Source organism: Chelon labrosus (genome assembly GCF_963514085.1).
Source record: "Chelon labrosus genome assembly, chromosome: 19".
Classification (NCBI taxonomy): domain Eukaryota; kingdom Metazoa; phylum Chordata; class Actinopteri; order Mugiliformes; family Mugilidae; genus Chelon; species Chelon labrosus.
Window position 1 is genome coordinate 6,524,275 of NC_140352.1, and position 25,877 is coordinate 6,550,151.

A 25,877-nucleotide genomic window follows, 5' to 3' on the forward strand; every position below is an offset into this window, starting at 1 on the left:
CAGCTACTTCTGGAGGCGGTAGAATGTCGTCCAAACAGCTGTGTCTCCTGTAAACCTGTGTGTGCCCCGAAATGGCAATGTGACACAAATTATTGGAGGTACTGGAGCCCTTAAGTTTATTTATTTCCACCCTGACGTTATTTTATTGGTGGTTAGTTGAACTGCACTTATCTTTATGTCTTAGTTTGGTTGTTTAACGTCCACAAGGCCAAAATATATTAATAAGCTCTCATTACTAGTACACATACATCACTCAGGGTGCTCTCAAATGTCATGATCTGACTCACACTACTATGTTCACACTACTAAAGCAACACGGTCCAGACCACCTCCACGCGTGGTCCGAGTTATCTGATCTCAATGCATCTTGAGTTGCGTTCACACCTGTACTTGAAGCCGGACCCCTCGTGATCCAGATCACTCGGGACACACATGTTTATACCGCGTCCGAACGGGGCATTTGAGGACAGTCTGGGCGATTTGCAGCCATACCAACACAAACCACTAATTGACGCTGATTGCACCATATTCAGGGGCACGGGAACAGCCTACAGCAGTGACTGACAGCGGTGAACATGTGGTAGAAAAATGCATTTCTTTCTCTCTTCAGCGAAGAAGTGGAGAAACCACCCATGGACGATATTTGTTTGTGTGTTTGTCATCACGAGCAACTTTGTGTTCTCGTAAATAAACTAAGAACTGAGGATTTGATCAAATCTAGAGCAATGGCTGTGGGTTTAATCACTCGATACACTGAGGTAGTGATGGTTTAAATTCCCTCCATCATTCCTGAGTAATAGAAAGTGTCAAATAAAACCTTCATGACACAGTACTTTGAACACTCCCCCTTATCCCTGCAGAATTAAAATAGACCTGGGAGAGAGAGAGAGGGAGAGAGAGAGAGGAGAAAAAAAAAAAGCTTTTCCTTTTCCATGACCACCTCTGCTGCTGGTGCAAATGAAAATGCCCTTCCCAAAATAGATCATTTTTACCCTTCAGATGTCCACTTTTATTTTAAGCCCGGTGACACCATGCCATCCATCACACCCAGCTTTTCAGATGTGAGCAGCCCCGGGGAAAAACACTGACACAATGCAGGGAAAGTGTGATAGCATGCTGCCTGTGCTGCCTGTGCTGCTGCTGCTGCTGATGCTGATGTGTAGTTAGGACCTCTATGGTTAGATTACCACTAATTTCATCTCAGAGTAGCATTTAGACATTTTCTTTGTCTGAGTAAAGTGGAAGTCATTCCTCCTTCTTAGGGTAAACATTGAAAATGGATGCCCTGCCTTTCCAACTCTTCCCTCAAATTACCACTTGACACGGCCAAACATCGCTCTGCATTATTGTCTGCCAGGAAAAATGCGTTTGTGAAGCGCTTTATTGAATGTTTTGGCTGCGTGGAATTCGTACAGAGTGTACCCAGCCGCTTTGATCGTCTTGACCTGGAAACGCGATAGTCACCCCACTTCACAAGGCTCCCTGACACCTGGGAAACCAGATCTGGTATTCTTGATACATGATCTGCGCCTCGGCACTAAAGACTTAACTTCTCCTGTTTCGGAGACTACTGCTTCAGGGACTACTGATGGTAACTGGAATTTCACATGGCTCAGGCTGAGGCTTTTTTTTTCTCCCACAAGCCACTGGAGTCACAACATTTGAAGTCTGGTGGAAAGAATGAAGAATAGCCTGTATGATTTTTATGAAAGAGATTCCTGCAGTGAAAGACGCACCAACGTTTTTCAAGGGATTTTTTTTTTGTGTGTGTCTGCATCAAAGCGGATTGCTTTTGACAGATGTTACATGTCAGTGTGAACACAGAAACGTCCATGTAGACTTTACTTGACTCATCATTCATATTTTAGCATTCTGATTATTTGATCAGTGACTTTTTTAGCCTAAGCGTAATAAACTTGATAAGCGTGACTCCTAATGAGACCAACTAATTAACTGATAGACTCTGGGAGAAATCCAGATTTGCATTTTAAAGATGTAGCTGGTTTATTTTAGTATTTTACTGCCTCGTTGCATCAAACCGAGCTTACATAAGAATCAGATATTAAACTATAATAACTGGTTTCCGAGTGGATATGATCCGTTCAGAAACCAGTTAACATATTACAGTTCTGAGCGATTTAATGTGATGCGCTGGCAGCGGTACTGAGGTTAGAAGTAAATTACACAGAGCCAGTGTGTGATTAGAGAAGCCATGGCACGGCTTTTAAAGTTCACCACCCCTCGGGGGTTATTTGATCGAGCAAACCGGCCTTTGATCAGCGTTAACGTTACGGTAACCATGACAGTTTATTTTCAACTACCAAAAAAAAAAAGACCGTTTGTGTCAGAAAACAATCTGCCCCCGTCCTCTGACACGTTGGCACGCTGCAAAAGAAAAATGTCAGGGTCAGTGATGGGCCATTAGCGCGGAGTGAGCTCCCTTTGTGCTCTCGGACCAAATGAAAACACCTTTCTTAGTCTTCAGCAGATGGTACCGTGACACAGGCTGACCTGGGTCGAGACTTAAAGACATTTCTAAAAAAAAAAGAAAAAAAAAAAGAACTCCGGACACTCGGCACCACGGAAGAGCGAAGACGTCTGCTCAGAGATTGAATGACACCATGAATGTGTAATAAAGAATTCACCTGCTTAGTGTGGCTGTATTGTAATGCCTTGTACGTTTGATTGACTACACAGTCACCCTCTATTCATTGGTATTATACCCTTTTCTTTTTCATGGAGGTCACTCCTCTGTTGCTGCAAATGTCATAGTGCTTTAATGAGAACTGCACTGTAGTCCACAATGGAAGCTTTTCAGCCAGATTAAATGTATCACTGTGCTGAAACTTTCCTTTCCTCCTCCTCCTCCTCCTCCCCCTCCTCCCCCCCCTCGTCTCCCTCTTCTCCTTTGCCCCTATTGTGACACAGTGGTTTTACAGAGCAGCTTGTTGCTGAAAAACAAGGTTAAGAAGATCAGTATCAAAGGAGGAGTGTTTTTTGTGCGGCTTGCAGGAGAGTCTCGCTTCAGGTTTCCACCTGTAACACAAAGGTGTTTTCTTACCTGATTTGTATTCATTCACACAATGAGTGGGCCTGCCTCTCTTGTTTCCAAGTAAGGAGAGTCCAGACAAGACTTTTGTTCGCCCTATCATCGGATACGTGCATGTTGCTTCCTCCAGTACGAGCCTTGGAGCCCGGCCACAGGCTTTGTCCTGGATGGATTTTTTCCTGCGCTTTTTCCTCTTTCTTTGTTGCTCTGTGTATGTTCTAAGAAACCGTTTCAGATGAACGTTCAAGTGCTTCTTTTTCTCTCTCTCCCTTACCCTTTTTTTTTTTGGTTCTTGTGTTATTTCAATAATACCAAGTCATATCCCCTTGAAACTGCCTCGTCAGAATCCAAAACCCACAAATTAGCAGTTTAAAGTGTTTCAGTTCACAGACGTCCGTCACCGTTCAGCCCACTCCGGCGCACATTACGCTGTCAAAATACAGCGCAGATTAATTTGTTTGATTCGGCTGAAGTCAGTCAAACTCTCCCAACACGCGACACGTAGTTAACGTCATTGTCTTCTGGCTTCTCTTTTTCAGGGCTTTTTCCTGACCGTGTCCCCGGAGTCGATCCTCAAGGTGGCCAAGCACGCCTCAGACAAGAACAAAATCTTCTGCATGAACCTCTCGGCACCGTTCATCAGCCAGTTCTTCAAAGAGCCCCTGATGAAGGTCATGCCCTACGTCGACATCTTGTTCGGCAACGAGACGGTGAGTGTTCGAGCCTCGTTAGGAGGACAGATATTTGTTGTACTAATTAAAACGGGTGTCTCGTTTTAGGTGTTTATTAGAATATCTAAAATAACTAGGCCAAGAAACCGGCACCACAATCCACTAATGTTCTAATCCACTAAATACTTTGTGTTTTGTTTCATAACTCTGCAGTGGTCAATTTAATATCCAAATCTAATGCAATCAAATCGAATTAAGCTTTATTGTCATTCTCACATGCATTGACATAATGAAATGGCGTTTCTCTTGGAGATATGTGCAGACTAAATAAGCTAAATAAGTAAAAGAGAATAAATATACACATATATATATATTTATGTAGTAAAGTAAAGTGCACGGTGCCCATCCCCGGATCAGATCAGCTGTCTAACAGCTTGGGGAAGAAAGCTGTTGAGCCGTCTGTTGGTTCTACTTTTAACGCCCCGGTACCGTTTGCCTGATGGCGGGAGTTCGTAGAGTTTACTGGGAGGGTGAAAGGGGTCTCTGACAGTGTTTCGTGCCCTGTTTCTGCAAGAGTTCTTGAACTGGGGGCATGGAGACTCCAATCACTACCCTCTGCAGGACCATGCAGCTGGAGTACCATGAGGATATACAGTATGTCAGCACCATCTCCACTACAGACAATAGAATCAAAATATCAGTCATATGCATTTTCTTCTTTTTGCAGTATAATGAATTTGAACATAACAGATAGTAACAGTAATAGCCGTGCTAGTAGCGGAGTGCTAGCGATAGCGCTGTCAGTCCTTTGGTCAGTAGGTTGATTCATTACTTTCTTCCATGACACAATAGCTAAAAAAAAAAAAAAAAAATCCTAACAAAAGACGACATGAGTGTGTTTTCTACTTCAGCACAGTTTGTTCTTGTTCAAACCAAATATATATATACACTGATCGGCCACAACATTAAAACCACTGACAGGAGAAGTAAATAACATTGACCACCTTGAGACAATTCATTGTTCTGCTGGGAAACTTCTGGACCTGGCATTCATTGGTGTGGATGTTACTTAGACATGTAGCACCCACCTAGACCAGACCAGGGACCCCTGGCAATGACAATCCTTGATGGCAGCAGCCATCCCCAGCAGGATGCAACCACAAAAAGGTGTTGACCTGGCCTCCAAATTCACTAGATCCCAAACTGACACCCTCAGAAGGCCCATGTCCATTCTCTGATGAGTCACAACTGTTTTGGAGGCACAAGAGAGACCTACACGATATTAAGAAGGTGGTCATAATGTTATGCCTGATGCCTGGTGTTATATACAGTAGATCAAGACTGCCATCAGCCAGCCAGTGTTTGATGTAGAACCCAAAACTCATATTAAATCCATCCATTAGCTACACCGTCCTAAGTTCAGATGGTCACATGGTCCAGAATAAACACTAATGAATGTTTTCTATTATGGATACACATTGTGAGTGGTTCATACAGTAGGTTAACACGTCTTCATATCCCCTCACCTTGTTCAAAGCTAAATCAAGCTGCAGTGTCCGCTGTTTGATTCCACTCATTGTTCTTTTCAGCATCCATTAAACGTATCATTTATCACTGCCCCATAAAGAGATGAATGGAAATTAGCCCGGCGATCATTCATCTCAATCGCGTCACCGTTCCGTGGCAGCTGATCTATTGATTTCTCTCAGCTCTGTGGAAGTGAGTGGCTGGTTGGAGGTCAAGCTGTGGTCACCGGCTGTGGTGCCGCTAGGAAGTATCCTCTAACAGCCCGTATGAGCTCGGCTACGATGCACCACCTGGATAAACTGCACCTTCGTTGGATGGGGGGGCGGCAGTGGATGTTCACTGGACTGAACTCGCCTCCCCACTGCTAAAGCTACTAAACAGAGCCCCTTCTTCAGGTTAGAGATGGGGTCCACAGACCAGGACAGAGCTGGAAGAAACTGCTCAGCTTTTGAGGATTTATTGCCGTTGCTGACTTCAGCTTTTTTTTTCCTCTTTTCTTTCCGTTCCCGACATAAGACCTCCCTTTTACATATGCTCCTCTCTTTCCCTCTCTCTCTCTCTCTCTCCCTCTCTCTTGCTCCCTAATTGCTGTGAGGAACGATTCTGTCTCCTAAACCACGGCGTACATTTTGCAAACGTTATGTATTTTCAGGTGGGTGGCACTGTAACTGTTTGCCTAAGAAGTTTGCTCACACCTCCAGCCATTACAGTTTAATGACTCCGGATAATTGCAATGTATGTTTGTTGAAGGAGATTATCTTCTGGAGACTCTGTCAGGGCTTGCTCTCAGGAACTGAAGCCCGGCTCGGGAACGGCCAAAGCAAGAGATTCATTGAGGAAACAGAGTGGATATTCACCGCTCAGCTGCCTCAAGCAGTGAGGTCTTGAAGGGTCTGTATAGTACTAACGTCTGTCCAGTGTTTTGACTCCTTTTGGCCTTCCCCCTGTGTTGGTTGCCGGGAGGAGGGAGCGGGGGAATGACTGCTCATACAGTCAAACCCCAGACCTCCCATTGTGCACAAGCCAGACAAGGTTGGCGGTCATGCAGTGGTGCGTGGTGAGTGACAGGCAACAGGGCTGCCTCGCCCACCCCTCGCCCACCCCTCGCCCCATCCAGCCCCTCTGGCCGTCCTCTCACCCCGACTTCCACCCCCCAATGTGATGGATAAGCCTCAGCCCACGATGCTTTCATAACAAGTCAGTGACAGTCAGGATCATGCAGACTGACTCCTATATAGCCCTGCAGAATGTGCCATAAGGGAAGGCTAATGTGTCTGCCTGTCTCTGCCTCCCTCTCCCACACGTACTGAGTCACGATACAGAGCTACCCTCACCGGGGGAAATATGTTTAAAGCAGCTGTAAGAGCTGCGTGTTTTGAGAGTGGCTAACGATAAATTTTGAGCTACGGTCTCTGAGAACGGAGCGTAATCTGTCAAATTATTTCATCCGGATCACGGTCGGCTTTTGATCTTTTTCGAAAATTTCCAAAACAGTTGTGGAGCACCACGTAGTCTTGTTGATGTTGAAATGTGTCTGCGTCTCTGACTGAGTCTACCCTGGGTAATTCTGCTATAACTCGATCCTGCTGGTACTTGTTTGAAACCTGGCATCAGCCGCCCTGCCTGGCCTATCGGCAGCCTCGCGCTTATATAACAGTCTCCCATCCGTCCTGTAATTACTGCCTTTTTGGGGCATAGTGTAGTGTCTGTTCCTTCGCTGCTGGTGGTGGTGGTGGTGGAGGTAGGGAGGTTGGAGAGCAACGGCGTTTTCTCAGCGTTGCCAGGGCCCCTGAGATGGAGGCGACGGAGCCACATAGACATCACACGCTACTTCACTTAATTGGCAAACATGTCGTGTGATAACCTGGGAACAGCGCAGGCCTAATTGAGTCCTCCTGCGCCGTCCTCCTCTGACTACCTGACATGGAACCCAGGGCATTACATTTCTCTCCATTTAATGGCCGCAGTTAATTAGGCCCGAATGAGGGAATCATTACCGCTGGAAAAACCACATGCCAGCGGATTCGCCGATAAAATTAGCCACAAATTTGCTTTTGCTATTTGAGCGCGAGAGATAAACCACACAATGGGGGAGGTGGAAGGTTTGGATCATTACTGGCAGGCTTGCATTGTGGAATTTTTCGACATATCACAGACAAATGGAACGATTAATCATGACTGAATTAATCACGCCGACCGATTTAAGCCCGGATGCGTCGCTTTCTCCGTTTAAGTCGTTTCGTGTGCTCCGTTTTACTTTGCTTCCTTAATAAAACGGCACTTTTGCCCCGCGGCAAATAGCCCCGACAACATTATACACCGCCCCCGCACGGGAGCTCCGCACGCCTTCCATTGCTGCCCAATGCATTCTGCAGCTCCACACTCAGGGGGAGCTTATTTATATGGGTCCCAGCCCCGTCTTCCAAACGAGAGAGACAGCCATTGTAATTGAATACTCAATAGGTGAGCCATTTAACAAAAGTGGAAATGGCGTTCGGCTGCGTATTAATGTGCTTTGCTGAGGGAAAAGGAGCCATCATCATTTCAATGCTCAAGCTGTTTTAAAAGAGCATTTAGCCCGCCATCTCTCCAGGCCACGAGAGCGAAATGACACGGATTTCTTCCTCCTCTGTACTTTTGCGCCAACGTTTGCTCGCCTAATGTTTCGTACGGTTATCTTGCTTATTTTCCCATCCGTCCCTCAGCAGCTCTCCGTGATCTAGGTGGAGGGATACAAGCAGCTCTACAGAAGGTTATTGTCATGAAAAGCCCCTCAGGCCTTTTTGGCGCTCGGCCCTATTTCTCTCCATCTGCATGCAGTGTGTGTATTTGTGTGGGGTGGTGGGGGCTCTAATGATTTTTCCAGGACAGGCTGAAGTGGGTGTACAAGTGTGTGTGTGTGTATATATATATATATATGTGTGTGTACAGTATATATATCTGTCTATAAGGGTGTGTGTGTGTTTGTGTGGATGGGGAAAGAAAAAAATAAAAAAGTCAGGCAGAGGAGATACACGGACAATATGGCGTCATTTCTTAACATCTCTCCAGATTCGTCATCTGGCTTTGTTTGTTTGATAGACTGCTTGGAAGCCTTATCTCTGTGGCGAGGCCCGTGGCTGTTTATCGCCTCGGTGACGTGCGCGGGGCTGTGGAAGTACGTGCTCTCTGCTGTCAGTATGTGTGGGTGATGGCAAGTTCACTAAAGACCCCTTAGGGGCTGAGGGGTGTTCTCACCAAAAAAAAAAAAGAAAAGAAAAGAAAGAAAAGCAATAGGAGAAAGAATTTCCCCTTGACAGCTCACCCACAGCGGACTCAAGATGTGCTTCTCAACGGTAGCTCGGGGAAAATATCCCCGTCTCGCCGCCTAAAACAAAAGAGATGCGAACGCCAGATTAGCGTATTACCGAAACAGCTTTCCTTTTAGGCCTCTTCTTCCTCGCTCCTCCTGTCAGGAGTTGTCTGCAGAGAATGGGGGTGGGGGGTGGTGGGGGGGTAGGGGAGGAACACGAGGCATTAACCTCTATGTGTTTATTCACAAGGCCCGCCACAGGCCAACTGGGAGGGTGAACACGGAACCATCTCCAGAGCCGGCGAAGCGGAACAATCACAATGTGTCATTGGAGGGAGAGACATGAAGTATTAGCTGCTTGCTCTCCTTTGTGTCTTTTACAACTGAATTTTAATTGAATGTGCTATTTCTGTGGTGAGTCACATGGCTTTCCGTTTCGGCGCCGGAGTACATTGACCTTCAGCGTGACGTACAGTCAGTGAGTCGGTTGATGAGTCATAGCGCACATTAGCCGTGGTGATTCTGTAAATGCAAAAGCTTCCTTGTTTTTATATTTTTTTTATTTTTGTGGTTTTTAACCCTCTGATCAGAACACTCACCAAGAAGCGAGATTACTGAAATATTTCCGAAGGCTCTTGGCTTCAACGCAAGATTATGTCAGTTTTCTGCTGACGCTGGATTTCCAGGACTGGTCCAGTCTCAGGCTCTAAATATTCACAATCCACACATGTAGACATTGCTTTCTGCTCATCAGTGGATATAAGACCTTCCTGCACACAAGAGATGGTGCTCTCCAGAATATAAACTTAAATAGATGTGAGAGAAATAAGCTGCTCCGTAGAAAGGGAGGAGTTCATTTAGGATGTAAAACCAACTTTTAAACACTTTAAACACTAAAAGCAGCTTTTGTTGAAAATGCCAAACTCCCGCTCGCTGGAAAACCACTGAATCACATCATCATTAGACAATCTGACAGAGCCCAGTCATCCGCGCCAAAAACAACAAAAAAAAAAAATGTGCAAATTTACTTTTTGTTTATGATTAAACAGCTGAGATGTGCATCTTGGAGTCTGACGGCACAATCGACTCACGAGCCAACCTGCTAGAAATCAGCAACTGGTTCACGTGGATCGTATTTCTTTCACCATTAACTGGAATAAATCTGATTAGAGTTTGCCGCTCTTTCCAAAAAAACACATTTCACCACGTGTGCAATGTGGTTTAGGCTCAAATATGACAGAAATCTAGCAGAAGAACATGTTTTCTATTCGTTTAATAGGGGAAAGAAGTGATTGCGAGTAAAGCTAATTGTTTTGCTACCAGCCTGTTTATGACTCTCCTGGGAATTTGTCACGTCACCTGATGTTTACCCCACTTGGGCAAACATGTGCAGAGAGGATGTATTTATTCCTAGCAGAGAGAGAAAGAAAAGACTGGATTAAGCTTTTGTTTTTCTCTACAATGGAGTGTCAAAGGTTTATTCCTTTCCTTCTGCATCCGATTGAAAATACTCTCTGGTCGGGCCGGTCTGTTCTGTGGTATTTTTATGGGCTATTGTTCAGATTCTTTAGTGACATAGCAGTGTTAAGAAATATTCACCTGCAATCTGCTGTATTGTTAGCTAGCTTTAGCCTCTAAAAAGCTAGTTGCAGAAGTGTGCCAACTATATCACGCTTGCTAATGATCTTTTCTCTTGTTAGAGGATTTAACTTCTTTCAGAAAGGCAAAAGAAATAAAAAAATACTTAGCTCAATCGCATAAAGTGTTGCTACAATTAACCTGCCAGTCATTTTCTGTGGGTACACAGCCAGAGAGATGATTGAGTGCAGAAGAAGAATGGCCTCTCTGACATTCCTCTGTTTTTCCTGGCCCGTCTGTTTGCGACTCATGGTACTTTGGCAGCCAGCGTGGCTCCACCAGAGGAGTCCGACTAACCACTGTAATTGTGCCGTGCCGAAGCCGCCTTCCCCAACCCTGGGACTGAACCATGAAATATTTGAAAATGTCGGGGTTAAGAGAGATGGGGAGGGGTGGAGGGGTGGTGAAGCGGGGGGGGGGGGGGGGGGAGTCGTTGGCAGTGCAATGTGAAATGTGAGACCAGAGAGCATCTTTAACAAGGAGGCAGATAGAAAGCCAGCCAGTCGGGCAGCCCGGGCACACGGCGGAGCCCTCTGAAGGAGAATAATTATGGATGTAAGAGGAGATATTGCGCTGGGAGCAGATCAATAGTGCCCAAGTTCTGCTGGCGCTGAGGCCAGTATATTTCTGTCACAGCAGGAGGAGAGCGCTGGATGTCTGCTTGTTGCTGGAGGGACTCGCAGAAGTTTGAACACCGGCGGGCTTCCCAGATACCCTTACAATCCCGATACCTCTCCTCCTCCCAACTCCCAAATCACTGCTGCTTGGAATTTGGCTGGTTGCTTCTCCCCCCCCACCCCATCCCATCTCCAATCCAATCCTCTTATCCACACAGAGTTGGCGTGAGGACCGGCCTTTGTCTACTCATGATTGTATTCCCACAGTCCAGACTATACAGTTTTCCCGTGGACTCCCTCACTCTCCCAGTCGGTTAAACATTTTTTGGTAAGAAAGCGACAATCAGGGAGCGTAATCTGTCCACCTGTTATACCAAATTAATTTCTAATCCCGTACGTAATAAATCCCGTGGATTTATTTCAGATATGCGACTCAATCTGCTCGCATTTGTCACAATTTTCTTTAATTCATCACGCAAAGCATTAGCGGTCGCGCCGCTCTCCGCGCGACGTCCATCACACGTTAATCTGTGCATACATGTGAAATGATGTAGTCTCCTTGCTGCTTTTTCATCTGGCAAGTGGTCTTCTTATGCCACATCAACAGACACAAACACATCGAGCATCATCTCGATTCTTGTATGGCCAATTTATTCAGACAAAGCTCTCATGTCCCCAGTGCACACAAATGGTTTGAATTATTTTGAGAGCTTTCTTTTTTTTTTTTTTCTCTCTCTCTCTCTCCCTGGGTTTTTCATTGTCTGAGGCATGCGAGTCCCTCCAGAGCAGATCTTTGTTTCTCATTAGGAGGTAAATAGAGCAGGCCAAATGCTCGCATGTTTATTATACACAGGAGGGTATGGTCACTGTTCTCAACAGTTCACTGTGGAGAGAGAGAGAGGGAGAAAAAAAAGCTGTTTGCTTTCTTGACCTTTGTCTGCAGCGCCTGCAACCAAATGTCTGTTGAATTTACTGGATAATAAGCTGCGAGGAGCTGATGGACTGCAGGGAAGTTGGGCTCAACCTCATCAAGTTTTCGTAACGCACTTTTCAACAAAAAAAAAAAGCGATTTTAGCCGAAAAATGAAAAGTGGAATCGCAGTCACAACACACGGGCTGTTATTCGAAGCAGAGTTTAAGCGGAATGTGGCCGCACAACAAATATGCAGCAATAGAAAAGAGGAAAACAAGAACACGCAATGCACCGATCAGGCATAACATTATGACCACCTTCCTAATATTGTGTAGGTCTTCCTTGTGGCTCGTCGGGTAATGGACACAGGCCGTCTGAGGGCGTCCTGTGGTGTCTGGCAACAGGATGTCGTTAGTGGGGGGCCCTTTGAGGGGAGGGGCCTCTGATCAGTTTGGGATCTAGTAAATTTGGAGGCCAGGTCAACATCTTGTACTTTTTTGAGTTGTTCCTGAAGCGTTTTCTGTGTGTGCGTTTGTGTCAGGTTGCATCCTGCTGGGGATGGCTGCTGCCATCAAGGAGTGTCATTGCTATGGGGTGGGGGTGCCTGGTCTGGTCTAGGTGGGTGCTACATGTCTAAGTAACATCCACACCAATGAATGCCAGGTCCAAAAGTTTCCCAGCAGAACACTGAATTGTCTCAAGATGATCGATGTTATTTGCTTCTCCTGTCAGTGGTCATAATGTTCTGGCTGATATGTGTATGCAGAATGATAAAAGCAATTAACAGCTTTCAAAATCTTGTAGTTCAGTTAAGCACAATTTTTGTAAGAAACAAAGTAAGAAACTTAATAGGGAACCAAATCTTATGTGTCTTGATCAGATTTGCTTTATAAGCAATTGTCAGATCATTATTTTGTTTTGATTGCTGCGTGGAAAGAAAAAAAAACACAAACGCCACCTTCTTATTCACAACTAAAAAGCAGAGAGAGACACAAAGGCAAGACTCGGATACATTAATCTCTCCTCTTTTATGTAGGATCTCATTCCTGAGAAGAGAATAGCTTGTGAAGGCCTTCAGCAGCAGGTTTACAACTATAGGGCTTCCAGGGAACTTGAATTCCTCGACTGCCGAACAATCCCCAACTTGCTAACTTTCTTTTTACTTAAATTGTAAGATAAATTGACGCGTTGACCCTGATATGGTGCCTCAAAGAGATGGAATCAAGATTGCAATTTAGTTGCTTTCATATGCGCGAGTGCGAAGCTGCAATCCTCTGACTGTGGAAGTCCTGGAGCCTGAAAAATTCAATCAAGCGGACCTTGACCAAACAAACTTGAAAGACGGTCAATAAAAGTTACCGGAGCAAGAGTATAACTTTGCTTATAAAGAGTTCTCATTTGGGTTGGCGGCTCATATTTTCTTAAGTAAGTTTAGCTCACCTTTTGAATCCACAGTGAAGCTATCAGGAGAGGTCACATCTATCGTGTTAGGATCGTTGTGAGCTGCAGATGAACCGTTATAAGGCTAACCTGGGACACATTTTATGTATGTGGCCATATGCGTAAAAGAGGACGTTGTGCAACTTCCAGGTGCTTCCAGACACGTAGGACCTGAGAAAAAGCACCACTACGGAGACAACACACACGATTCGCATGTGCTGTATAGGAAATGGGAGAGAATGAGACAAAAGAAGAGGCTGAGAGTTGTGGAGGACAAAGATCCAGATCTAAAAACATCTGGAATGAGGCACCGACAGCCAGGGGAAAAAAAGAGAGAGGGAGAGAGAGAGAGATCTCCCAAGACGGCTGATGGTCCAGCAGAGAAACTTCAGAGGAGCCATCTGTGAAGCGGAGAGCAGCGAGAGTTATGAGAACGCTGCAGGATTAGCTCTGTATAACCATCCTCTTGTGTTTTTTTATTTTTTTCTTCCTTCGTCCACTTCCTTCAGAGATGGTTCAGTGTCTGGTAGTCGGGCGCTGTGTGCTGACCCCTTGTTAGAGCCCAGAGGTGAGATGTGTGATAGAGGCGCTCAGTGCTGATAAGGCCATCAGGCTGATAACTAAACCCCCCACCACCGCCACCACCGCTAACAGAAAGCTGCCCCGGCTTCCATTAGCCCCAACAGACTGACTGAATGCCTGTCGGGTCCCTCGTGCTCTATCTGAGGTTACATCCTTTGCTCTGAGCCCCTTATGCAAACTCTGCTTTCCCCACGCTGAGATTGCTATCAGCGGAGATATTTATGTACTGCACATGTTTCCGATTGTTTAACCTTTGGACCTGTGCTGTAGGTGCTGCTGCAGTCCCCGCGGGCTCGCTATGAGACCTCTCGGCTGCCCTTGCAGGCAGACTGAAATAGACGGTGAGCCGAGGCTGTTGCTAGAGGTGTTTAATAGACTGGCAGGCAAGAGTACTGTTGAAATTGGTCACATGAAAGCTTGGGTCAACCGTGCACTTGCTTTTAAGTTTGGACAAACCTCAGCGGAGTTATTTTTAAGTCGTTTCTTTCTTCTTCTTTTTTTTCATATTTACTTGCGAGTATCGGCGTAATTTGACACTGCTAATGCTGGAGATTTTCTACTTCTCTTATTGCTTTATAATAAAACAGTATTCGTAATGAGCTGTTGACTTAATTCCCCAAAGCCCTGAATGAGGAAGAAAACCGTTTTCTGAGTCTATTCACACAATCAGGATAGGGATTGATCACGGTTATTTAAAGGCTAATTTTATTTCGGATCCGGGTACGACTTTTACAAACGCTCTTTACCTTAAAGCGCTGCAGCTGTGGAGCACTGAGAGAAATTAAAATCACTTTAGATGCCCAAGTTCTACCACAACTAATTGTGGCAGTGCCTGGCTTTGCTGAACTCTCAGCTAATTCATGTTAGGTAATGGACCTGAATTATGCATGTTTTTAAGCTTTAAAGGGGAACTACTGTTTTTTACAACCTGGACCTTATTTCTCGCATAAAATACAATTGTTTACTCACCCATATAACTTTGGTGTTATTTGACGATATTTAGATCTGCATATATCCATATAGTGGGAGTGACTGGGGCACCGAAATGCAGCCTCTAAATAACGCATTATCTGCCGCGAAACTCGTTCATTTCACCAATATTCTGTTATGATACGCTAATGCTATTCCCTGTTGACTCCGGAGTTACCTGTTATCTATTCGCGGACGTGCAGCAGTTTGTTGTTCTTTGGCCAGCTGTTCCTCTCTCTGCCTCCGCATCCTCCTTTCAACGAGCTCCTCATCCGTATACTCTGGCTCAAAACGGTAAGAACGTCCATCATAAACAAAATCGTCGTCCACAACCTCAGAATCGGAAAAATATTCAGCCATGATGCAAAAAACTAGCAGTAGCAAATTACAGGTAAACAAGCCGACCATCGCGGGTCCGCGCAGCGCTCAGAGATGACATCATCCAGGTCAGAAGTTAGTAGGTCAACCTACAGACCTTGGATGATGATAACAAGTAACTCTGGACTCAACAAGGAATAGCACTAGCGTATCATAACAAAATATTGGTGAAATGAACAAGTTTCGCGGCAGATAATGCGATATTTAGAGGCTGTGTTTCGGTGCCCCATTCACTCCCACTATATGGATATACGTTGATCTAAACATCTCCTGAATGACAAAAAATGACACCAAAGTTATATGGGTGAGTAAACGATCGTATTTTATGCCAGAAATAAGATCCAGGTTATAAAAAGCGGTAATTCCCCTTTAAGGCTCTTTTAGGGTACTGCAGGATATAGATGCCGTAACCTACGCGTGTAGCCAACGCCGGTGCAAGCTATTTATACTTGTGCGCTTGTCAGTCTGGCTCGCCCCGTAAAAACGCCACCCAAAACGCTAGTTCCTGCTTTCCTTTCAACAGTGGCAACTGAACTAGCTGGAAATGCTAAAGCGGGAACATGCTACAACCAAATGGACCAATCACATCTCTTGTTACATTTGTGGGGAGGTGCACGTCAGGCGTTAGGGTCTGCATAGCTACGGCGCCAATTTGATGCAGAAGTCTAAACCGTCTATTAGTCTATACTGTATAGATCTCGGAGCTAGCCTCTAGTGGCCATTCAAGGAACTGCACTTACCCGTATTGTACCAGATTAACATCCTGTCACATAATTCAAAACTGCAAACAGAATGTTTTAAAAGCTTGAAATCAAGTTGAAAATAAGTTTTGAAGGCTTGCATTATGTTTCAAAAATCAAATCTTATTTTTTTTTTTATCGAAATATTCGAAACGGGTGGAACTTTGAAAGATGAATATTTTCACTTGAACTGCACCATTCGTTCAGAAGTGACTTTACAGCACCCGCTTTTCAGAGATTTGACTATTATTATTTATTAGAACTTTTCAAAAACTTCAACATTTTAAAATATTTTTAATGTTTTTGAAATATGCCAGGATCTTAATCTTAAGATTGCTGCTAGCCCTCACCACAGAAACACCTGCTGTACAAAACTCAATACAAAATACATTTAATTTAGGCTTGCAGTGTATTGCAGTGCATTGTCCAGCTGTGTTACAATACGTGGGAAATTATATAAAATAAATGTAGCATGATCAGATGATCAGACATAAAGATGTACAATAGTTATAACCGCTGTTTAAAAGCAGAAGTGACTTTGCAGTTTACAGCGGTGCATTAAATAAGGAACACAGCCCGAGGCGGGCAGAGAGATCGACAGAAGTTGAAAACGAATACCATTAGCTGATGCAAATGTTCTCACAGCAACAGTACAACATCTGGCGAAGAGTGGACAGATATTCTAATGCTCGCAGTTGTTAACAGGTTTTTATTTGTTGCGAGATTGTGCAACTTTGCTTCGAGGCGTTTGATAAACACAGATAAGAAAACAGTTAATACGTTTGGGGGAAGCACAGGAAAAAAATGGCTGTGCATGGCATGGAGAAATGTAAAGCTGTCAGTAACCCTAGAAGTGACTTGCGGATTAAACCTTTGCGATCATACGCGAATTTTAGAAAATAACTAGGTAGAGATGAAACATGCCACTTAACGGCTCAGTAAAGCCCAAAGTGAAATACCATCAGCTGTTGTTGAGTAAATTCCCAGCGGCAGTAAAAGAAGCCCTGCCTCTCTCCCCGGAGTGTGTTCTTCTTGCGTGTGTTTACCCTCATGTTTGTGGCGTGTCATGCTTGAGAGGGACTGCTGCATCCTCCCGGGAGCTACAGGAGGACTCGGTGCAGGTGATTTATTCCCCCCTAATCTGTCCTGCACGGCAGCGGGGCGGCCGCCTCCCCTTCCACCCAGCATGAGTGAGGTACTATCAGCTCGCATGATCGTATTAATAATTGCCCGCGCTTGTTATCGGCCCACATATCTTTGAGGTGGCAGCTTCCTGTTTCAGCGGCACCTGGACTCCTGCTGGGGGCTGGCGTCCCGACATCCAGGAGGAGATGTGTTCGTGACCCCGAGGCCACGTCAAGGGCGGCCGGCGATCCCCTCGGATAACTTGATTAGTTATTCACCCTCCACCCTGCACCCTCCACCCACCGCCCTTGTAATGTATGCTGTAGTAATCTGGCTGGAAACACTTGAGTCGAATGCCAGATGTTGTTTTTACTGGGCATTTATGAAAGCTGTCTGACTCGCCTCGCTGATGCCTCGCGCTTATACGCAGGGTATGAGGAAAACATGTCACATGCCATTATAACATATATCTGAAGGTAATGATAATTGGCTGAATGGTTTTAACACATCATGACCAATCACGGTCGTCGTTTCCAACTGATCTGATCACGTCTACTCCTCTAGTTTGCACCTTTTCAAACGGTACACTTAGTTTAAATCACGTCTTTAAAGCAGCTCCACATTGACATGCCCAGAAAAGAAAAAGCCAAACAGGGGGTGTTGTTGTAAATGACTTGTCAGGGCTATACCCTCCTCAGTATCCCACACCCCCCGCCCCCTCCACTCACAATGTCAAGTACAATTCAATTTCTGCCTCTGCGTCACGTCGGGCTAACACGGTCAAGCAAATGCTTATTTTCTGAATGGCCTGGGGGAGTTTCGCGTTTCAGCTTATCAACTTTTATTAACCTGAGCACCGAGGTTTGCTCTTTGATTTAGATTCTTTGGGAAACACTGAAATTGGATTTTTTTTTTTTTTTTTTTTCTCCCTGACTCACTCCTGCTGTGACATATGCTCAACAACTTGTAACACAGAGGAGAAAAGAAATAAAAGCTTGCTTTGGTTTGTTGTTGGGAATATTTATTTTTTTATCCTCAAAGTCAATGACTCGCCTCGTTTCATTACGTTTTTTTTTTCTTCTGTTGGCGGTGCTTTATGAGCAAACCTCCGTGTAATGTTAGCGCTCCTCGTTAGCCTTTGTGCTCCTTGATCATAGCAGCAATTTTAACGACAGGATTATTTTAAATGCTACGTTGTGTTGGTTATTCTCTGTCACATTATCACCTGGATCACATGACTACTTGTATATAAAAAGGTCTCTGTTGTAGTAGTAACCCCCCCGCCCCCCTCCATTCACTGTTTTGGTTCCCTGAACTTTACTGTGTGAGTTCACTATCATAGCTCTGTTTTTTGGCTACAGCATGCAGCTGTTATTAATGAAAGAGCACAGAAAACCCACTGTACGCTACCTTCTGAGCATCAAACGGAGCAATTAGCGACTAGCTAGTGAACATAATGGAGGATTTAGCCGCCAGACAGTCACACGTTTCCATTAAGAGTTGGTGGAGACCAAAAACAGAGAGAGAAAAGAGAGACAGAGCGTCTATTGGATGTGTGGACATGTGCAGCTGCGTGCTAACAGGTTTGCGTGTCGTGTTGTAGCTTGTTTGCTGGGGTTGAAAAAAATGCTTTTCATTCTTTTGTGTGTTTTTAAACCACTGACCCTCCAAGTTAGGAGCTGCTGCTGGATCTCACCTAAACTAAAGTTTTTAGATGCGACAAATAGAAAATGAGTACAACTTATGAGTGTTTTCCATGTCGTAACATTAGGCGATGGACTGAAGAATACCACAGTCTGCCACAACATTAAAACCACTGACAGAAGAAGTGAATAACATTGGCCGTTTTGTGACAATTCAGTGTTCTGCTGGGAAACTTTTGGACCTGGCATTCATTGGTGTGGATGTCACTTAGACATGTAGCACCCACCTAGACCAGACCAGACACCCCCACCCCATAGCAATGACACTCCTTGCACAAAAACACTTTAGGAACAATTAAAAAAACATGAAGAACAGCACAAGGTGTTGACCTGGTCTCCAAATTCACTAGATCCCAAACTGATCAAGTATCTGTGGGATGATCCACAGAGGCCCCTCCCCTTAAAGGCCCCCCACTAACAACATTCTGTTGCCAGACACCACAGGACACCCTCAGAAGACCCATGTCCATTCTCTAACAGCCACATATTTCTGTTAGGAGGTGGCGGAGACCAAAACCAGAGCAAAAACGGGAGAAAATGTCTCTAAACTAATGCAAATGTTGTGTTATTTAGAGGCGTAAGTTTGCTATCAGGTTTGTGTGTCATGTCATTCTTAGTCCACTGCCCCTAAGAGCCCAAAATAAGTCAGTTATTGCAGGTTTCTGAGCAAACAGTCCATACATTAATGTCCTAAACTAGACCTGCTAGGCTGCCGTCACAAATAACGTGAAAGAAAGCAAAGTGTGAAGCTTTCAAAACTGCCCTTTGCATGATGTGTGCATTTCTTCTTTCATTTTGCTTGGCAAGACATTGTAGACACCCGCCCCCCTGACTGGGCTCTGGATTATTAGCTTAAGCTTCTCTAAAAATATCCCTTTGACTGTTTAAGCCTCTGACAGCAGCAACATCTCACACATTCTGATAGCTTTATACTAACTACGGCTGCAGAGGGCTCATGCACTCAGCCCGCCTTGTTATCTTTTACCTTGTCTGCCTGAAGAGGGGAAGGTGGAGGACCTACGAGCCCTGAAAATCTGCAACAGCCCCCTCTCCCTCTCTCTCTCCCTCTCTCTCTTTCTCTCTTTTTTCGAATCAAGACTCGGAGCAGATCATCAAAAGCGAGCGCGCAATCACGGCAGAACAAACAAGATGCTTTTTTGAGCGCGAGAGGATTTTGCCCAGATGTCACTCGAAGCACTTGTCATTGTTGCAACAGCTGTAGAAGCACATGGCCCGTCATTTTAAACCCGTCTACCGCAACATACCTAAACAGCACACGTCAAGCAGACACAGCCTGAGACATATTTGAATATTAACGGCGTAAGCCCCTTAAGGAATACCGACTTTAATTGCACATCGTTTCAGGTTTATTGGCTTGCGTGTGTAGTCTCGGTAATTGCATATTTACTGCCATACAATATTTATCATACCAATATATTAGGTTTAGCTCAGCTTATAGTACAAAATATTTTTGATGTTGGCATTATAGCAACTCACAGAAATTATTAAATTCCTAAAAGGGATTACTCTGTTCGCATGTGGCTCATAGACATCGCTTCAATTATCTTTTCTTCTAACACCCACACGCTCTCGAAAGGCTTTTCTCACAAATATTATAGCTGCTAACTAGAGAGAGAGAGAGAAGAGGGAGAGACGGAGGGTGAGGCAGAGCCATGTGCCGCTCAGCAGCTCCGTCGTTATTCCAGCCTTTCGTTCATGTGTCTCTCTTTTAAATGCTTTGATATGAAATATCACTGTTTTGACAAGACGTTTTCCAAGCTGCTCTTGTCCCTGGGAGACGCCTCGTGCTCGTCTGTGATGGAGCGTTCCCGAGGAGAAAAGTCAATATGTGGTCGTAAATAAAGGAAAACAAATGTGAGACCTAGCCCCTCGCTAGATTGAAAAGCCAAAGGGAGGTGAAAAGAGAAGATTACTTTACTGATTATAAAACTGCTTGTTGACTACTGCAGCTAATTGTCCGGCCTGTGTGTGTGTAGTTGCCCAGGCAGGGTGGGGTGATGAATTGACATATTGCTGTGATGTTGATCCAAGGCAGAGAGCCATGAGGCTTTCCTCCAGGGACCGGTAACCTTATTGTTCCATGTCATCTCCTCCCCTTCTGTTTGAGGACCAGGTTGTCAACCTCTCCCCAAGGTCACGCAAACACCAGCCCGCCTCCCGCAGATAATTGGATTATTTAGAATCATAGCATCAACTTATTGCCCCGTCTGGGGTCAAAAGTGAATTTAGTGCGCGGCGTTGTCTGTCACGATTTGTGACATCGTTCTGAACTGACAAGCAACAGCTTCTGGCGTCGGTTAAAGGATCGCACCGTGGCCTATTTATTACAGATCACATACTGGACGTCACAGCTAAGCCCACTGCTAATAATACTGGAGACATCTGGCTTCCTCTAACAGGGGTCTGGTAGTTTCTACTCATTTAAGTGCAATATTTCCTCAAAGGAGATGTTTTTTTCCAGTCATGAGCTGATTTCCTTTCATTGCTTTATTAGATTAAACTCTCCCTTTATATATTACACATCAGATATACATTTATGCTGTTGATTCTAAAACGTACTAATGCTTTTTTTATTCTTTTTGCACCTTTTCAGGCGGGAATGAAAATCAAATCTCTTTAAAAAAACAAAATGGATCGAGTCGTCACAACAATGAGCATCAAGTCTAGCGTGATTTGTGGTTTAATTCATTGTTGCGTGGAGCCGCGGTCTCAAAAGAAAATCTGAAAAGACAAAAAGAAATTACGCGCCTTTCATGTCTTATTCATCTAATCAGCGGCAGGAGCTGCTGGATTATACAACCAAAACAAGTCTAATAAGAATATTTTAAATGTTTTGCGTTTAAATGTTGCACTAAAAAAACATTAGCTGCAAGAGTTTTCCATATCATATCATATGGTAATGATCTGAAAACAGTGGCTGCATGACATTATGAATTTATATATATATATAAAAAAATAAATCTAGAAGTACAGCATGTACAGTGTATTTGTAAAAGGTCACCATCTGTGTGAAGTTTACATGATTAATGAGACAGAACTTGCATAAACATTGGTATGGGCGTATAAAGTGCACCTGTTAGGAGAATAAAGCTGCACATAGTAGACGCTGGATGCCTGCAGTGTCGGGGATTCCCACATACCAGAACATATTCGCGGTTTCAGCGGTAGTTTCAAGGCTGCGGGCTGACGTAGTGTTATCTCACGCTGCCTCCGTAAGATGAGACGATCCCGGGCGATAGTTTAAACGGGTGGGCTGCATGCCTATTAAATCAGGAGTTGGCAGAGCAACACTAACTCCGGTTACTTATTCTCAAGTGTCGCGGCCGCACATGTGAGGAGCGCAGGGGAAGGGAGATGTCTTTACTCCACGTGTGGTGTGTGACACTATGCTCTGTCTATGCCTCTTTAATTAACCGCTCATTTGTGTGTGTGTGTGTGTGTGTGTGTGTGTGTGTGTGTGTGTTTTTTTGTCTTTTCTAGGAGGCGGCCACATTTGCCAAAGAGCTGGGCTTTGAGGTGAGTTGACCAGCAATTGCACACTAAAAAAGAATCCTAAAGGTTTATTTTTGCTGATAATGAAGTTCTTTTTGGACAGTGATTGATGTGCTATTATACTCTCCAGGCCTTGCAGCAGTTGCTATGGAAACCTGGCAGTCGTCATGGTTTCTTTGTTCAGCCAGCTCTCTGTTATGACGCACTCTGCTAGGTCTGCACCCAACATCGCCTACAGATGTTATTTATTGAATTTTGAAAAGCCTCTTGGGAAGCTGAGAAGTTGGGCATGGTTTCAAGCCTTTTCTCTGCAGGCTCGGGGCTCATCAGGTTGCCTGGTTGAAAAGCCTCCTCATTATCTTCATTGCACTCAGGGATGATACTGTATGTCTTCTCCTCGCTGCTATAACATTACACCGCGCTGAAACACACTGTAGTCTTTTAATAACCAAATTACAGCCACCTGTGGTTTTAGATTATGGGAATGAAGATTACAGTGCTTGTTAAATTGTACACTGTGTGTTTTAAATTGGAGCTGCCTCGAAAATGAAAATATCCCCCCGGTCTATGTTTTTTTTTTCTTTGCATATATTTCTTTGCATTGCTTTTTAAATCCAAAATCAAAAAACGCAAATAGCCGGTGTGCATGCATTTTTTTGTTTTTCTTTTTTCTTTCACGTGGGCTCAGGTATTTTAAGTGCCTTCTCTCTTTCAGAGGTAGCGCCGCCTTGAATATGGCTCAGCTCTGTGTGAATAATTGTCATCCAGAATCACTAACGGTGTGATCAACGTGACTGGAATAGAAATGCAATCCTGATGGCAGTGACAGGTTTAAGAGAGGAGAAGGGATGAAGGCGGGAGTGGAGGAGCGGGAGGGTTGGTGGAGGAGGAAAGGGTGGGAGGGGGGGTGCTGGTGGTAATGGAGGGGCCTCGCATGAGAAAAAAAATAAATAAAAAACACACAAAGGGCAAAGTGAAGACTCTCCTAGTTGTTACAATTCTTTGACATTTTCCGTGTCAACCTGATTTGGCAGAACACTCTGCGAAATTGCATTGGATGAATGTGATTTCTCAGATAACATCAGTGGTGTGTACTGTACTCGCCGCGTTTCTAGATGGTTGTAGTTCAAAGATGTTTTCTTCACAGTCCTCTTGTCACTTTCTGATGACAATTTTACTTTCCTTGGACAGGCTGGCCTCTGTGCTGCCGCCGGGCACCGACAAAACAGCAATATGCACAGTACGCAGTCGCCTCTGGGACCTTGAAATAACAAACGGATTGTCGCACCAGTATTTCTGAGGGGTATTTGTTGTCTGCGCACGCACACAATACGCGTGTTATATGAATACATGCGCAATGTAATAACAGCAGACCTTGATGTTATATGTCAAAACTACAGTATGCAAAACCACATGCAAGAGTCATGAGCTTGAATATTCATCATCAGTGAGTTTCTTAACACAAAATCCACTTCCTGGAAATTTCCATGACCTTTCAGTCATAGTCCATAGGCTTCATCAGAAAAACTGCATCAGAACATGGTTGTGATGACAGTCTCTGGTGTCATATGTCGCCCCCTTATCAGTTCTAGGAAATCTTCACACCAACTTCCTTTTTTGTTAAATGGAAATAAGAATGATTCATGAATTTATCACTCATTCTGTTCCACTGTAGTTCAGTGTAAAATGAAATCTGCGTTGAATCTGTAATAAAGGCGCGTACACAGCATAGACTGTATATAAATATGGACAATGCGTCTCCACGTCCTTGACTTGGCCAAACTGACGCCATCTTGCAAGCTTGGAGCCAACTTGGAGCTTGGAGCCAACTCTCCAACAGGACCACTTTATGGAGTGGTTGGCGTGGCAACTGGTGGTCACCATTATGTCACATCCTGTTTTCTATTTAAAACGAAACTTATCCGGAAACACTTGAACTTGCATCAACATTATATCAACCACCCATAATGACAGAAACCATCCTTGAAAAAAATTATCTGACGTGTATTTTAGTGTTTTAGTTTGGTTCAAATCCCATCCGCTAACATGGAGGGGTCGGAGCTTATGACCTATACTGCAGCCAGACACCAGGGGGAGCTCTACTTGCTTTGGCTTCACTTTTTATATAGTTTATGGTACACACAGGAAGAGGCTAGCAGCTATCGATGGTACAAAGTGGGCAGGTACCAAGTATAAAATAATCTCATTGAGGAGTCGACCAATGGGAGTGACCGATGACATTCCACTACGACCAACTGTCAGCTACGGGATAGGTGACAAGCAAACCACTGTGTGTGTGGATAGGACTCTAACATAAACAGATAATTTCAGAATCAGAAAAACCTTATTAATCCCAACAGGAGAACTGATTTGTAACATAACGTTTTCCTCAGCGGCATGGAAGGTGTTAAATTATACAATTAAACTTTCTTGTACTTACTTTTCACAATTACTCCGTGACATTTAACATAAACATCTAAAAAAGTAATAACTGCCGTGAGAAACCAGAGAACACAAGTTTAAGTCTCAGTGCGCCGTTTGATTCTTTTAAGGCCAGTCCGGTTAATTTAAGTTCAGTGAATGTCGAGTTAATTGACCCTTTTGAGGGAAACCATAATTGGATATTGTCAGTACCTGACCCCGAGACACGGCATGATGTACGTTTAATGTATTCTAAAACATTGTTATCATCACATTATGGATGACTAACAGAAATGACAGCGTAAATACAAGATTAAAAAAAAAGAAAGACAGCTCGGCCTCTCCAAAAACAGCAATCAGCCGATCTGAACACAGTCGCCTGATTGTGATCTGTTTCCTTTAAATGCTCAAAGAGCTGTCTGCATCGCAGCTCTAATTGAATCTCTCCCCGTTTGCAGTGTTTCTCAGTCGGCCTGCGGTGGAGGCGATCAGTTTCTCACCGGCGTCAACACACAAACACAATTTAACACCCTTGTAAAGCTTTCATATTTCACGCTTTGCCGATTTACGTCTGATCAATTGCCTCAACAATCGTAAATATTGCCATTTGTCAGTGGTGAAGCAAATTGACCGTATCGCTTGTCAATTGTTTCGCGCTGAATGTCTTTTTTTTTTTTCTGCCTCGTTTTGCCCTAGGACGTTGTCAGGTGAGTGTTCGTGTCAGGTAGAAATTAGGTCGTTGTGTGTGTGTGTCCTGCTCGGCAGCCGCGATCCTAACCCAACCACCTCTGGCCCTTGGAACCTTTTAGCTCCTAAACCTGAGTAGAGCCCCTTTTTATGTCGGCGAACATAAAACCCGAGGGTGACAATGTGCTGAAGCCTTGTGTGGTTTTTGCATTCAGTGTCTGGAGGAGTGCTTGTGGTTACATCCAGTCACAGTGACAAATTGCTCTTTTTTCCGCCATCGCCTGCTAACAGCCTCTGTATTAACCTCACCATTAGCACTTACTTAGAGTGTTACACCCATTTTTCCTGGGCCCTGGGTCTCCCCGGACCTCTCAGGGCTGATTAAAGGACGTTTGGGAACCATTTAGAGGTGTAAAAGCTCATTGGTTTGAGTGAGCCAGTGTGCATGGTGGTATTGGGCTGAGGCCTATCTCTCTGATTACTCCTATAATCACAGTATTTGCTCACCCTGAAGGTGCTCAAGGGTTAGCTTTGATACCGATGCCAGAGGCGTCTACGATCTCTAATGCTAGCCCCTCGGTGCGCTGTATTACGGAAAAGCAGTCCACCCCA

At 44.5% G+C, this 25,877-nt stretch overlaps 1 protein-coding gene across 4 annotated transcripts in view; it reads left to right on the top strand.

The window, feature by feature from the left end:
- Window positions 1-25,877, top strand: part of adkb (adenosine kinase b) — a 119,864-nt gene that overhangs the window by 79,776 nt on the left and 14,211 nt on the right. For all 4 annotated transcript variants that reach the window (XM_084567129.1, XM_084567130.1, XM_084567128.1 and 1 more), the window contains 2 exons: window positions 3,589-3,759; window positions 22,146-22,181. In XM_084567129.1, the coding sequence (XP_084423255.1) occupies window positions 3,589-3,759; window positions 22,146-22,181 (207 nt within the window). The remainder of the gene's footprint in view (window positions 1-3,588; window positions 3,760-22,145; window positions 22,182-25,877) is intronic.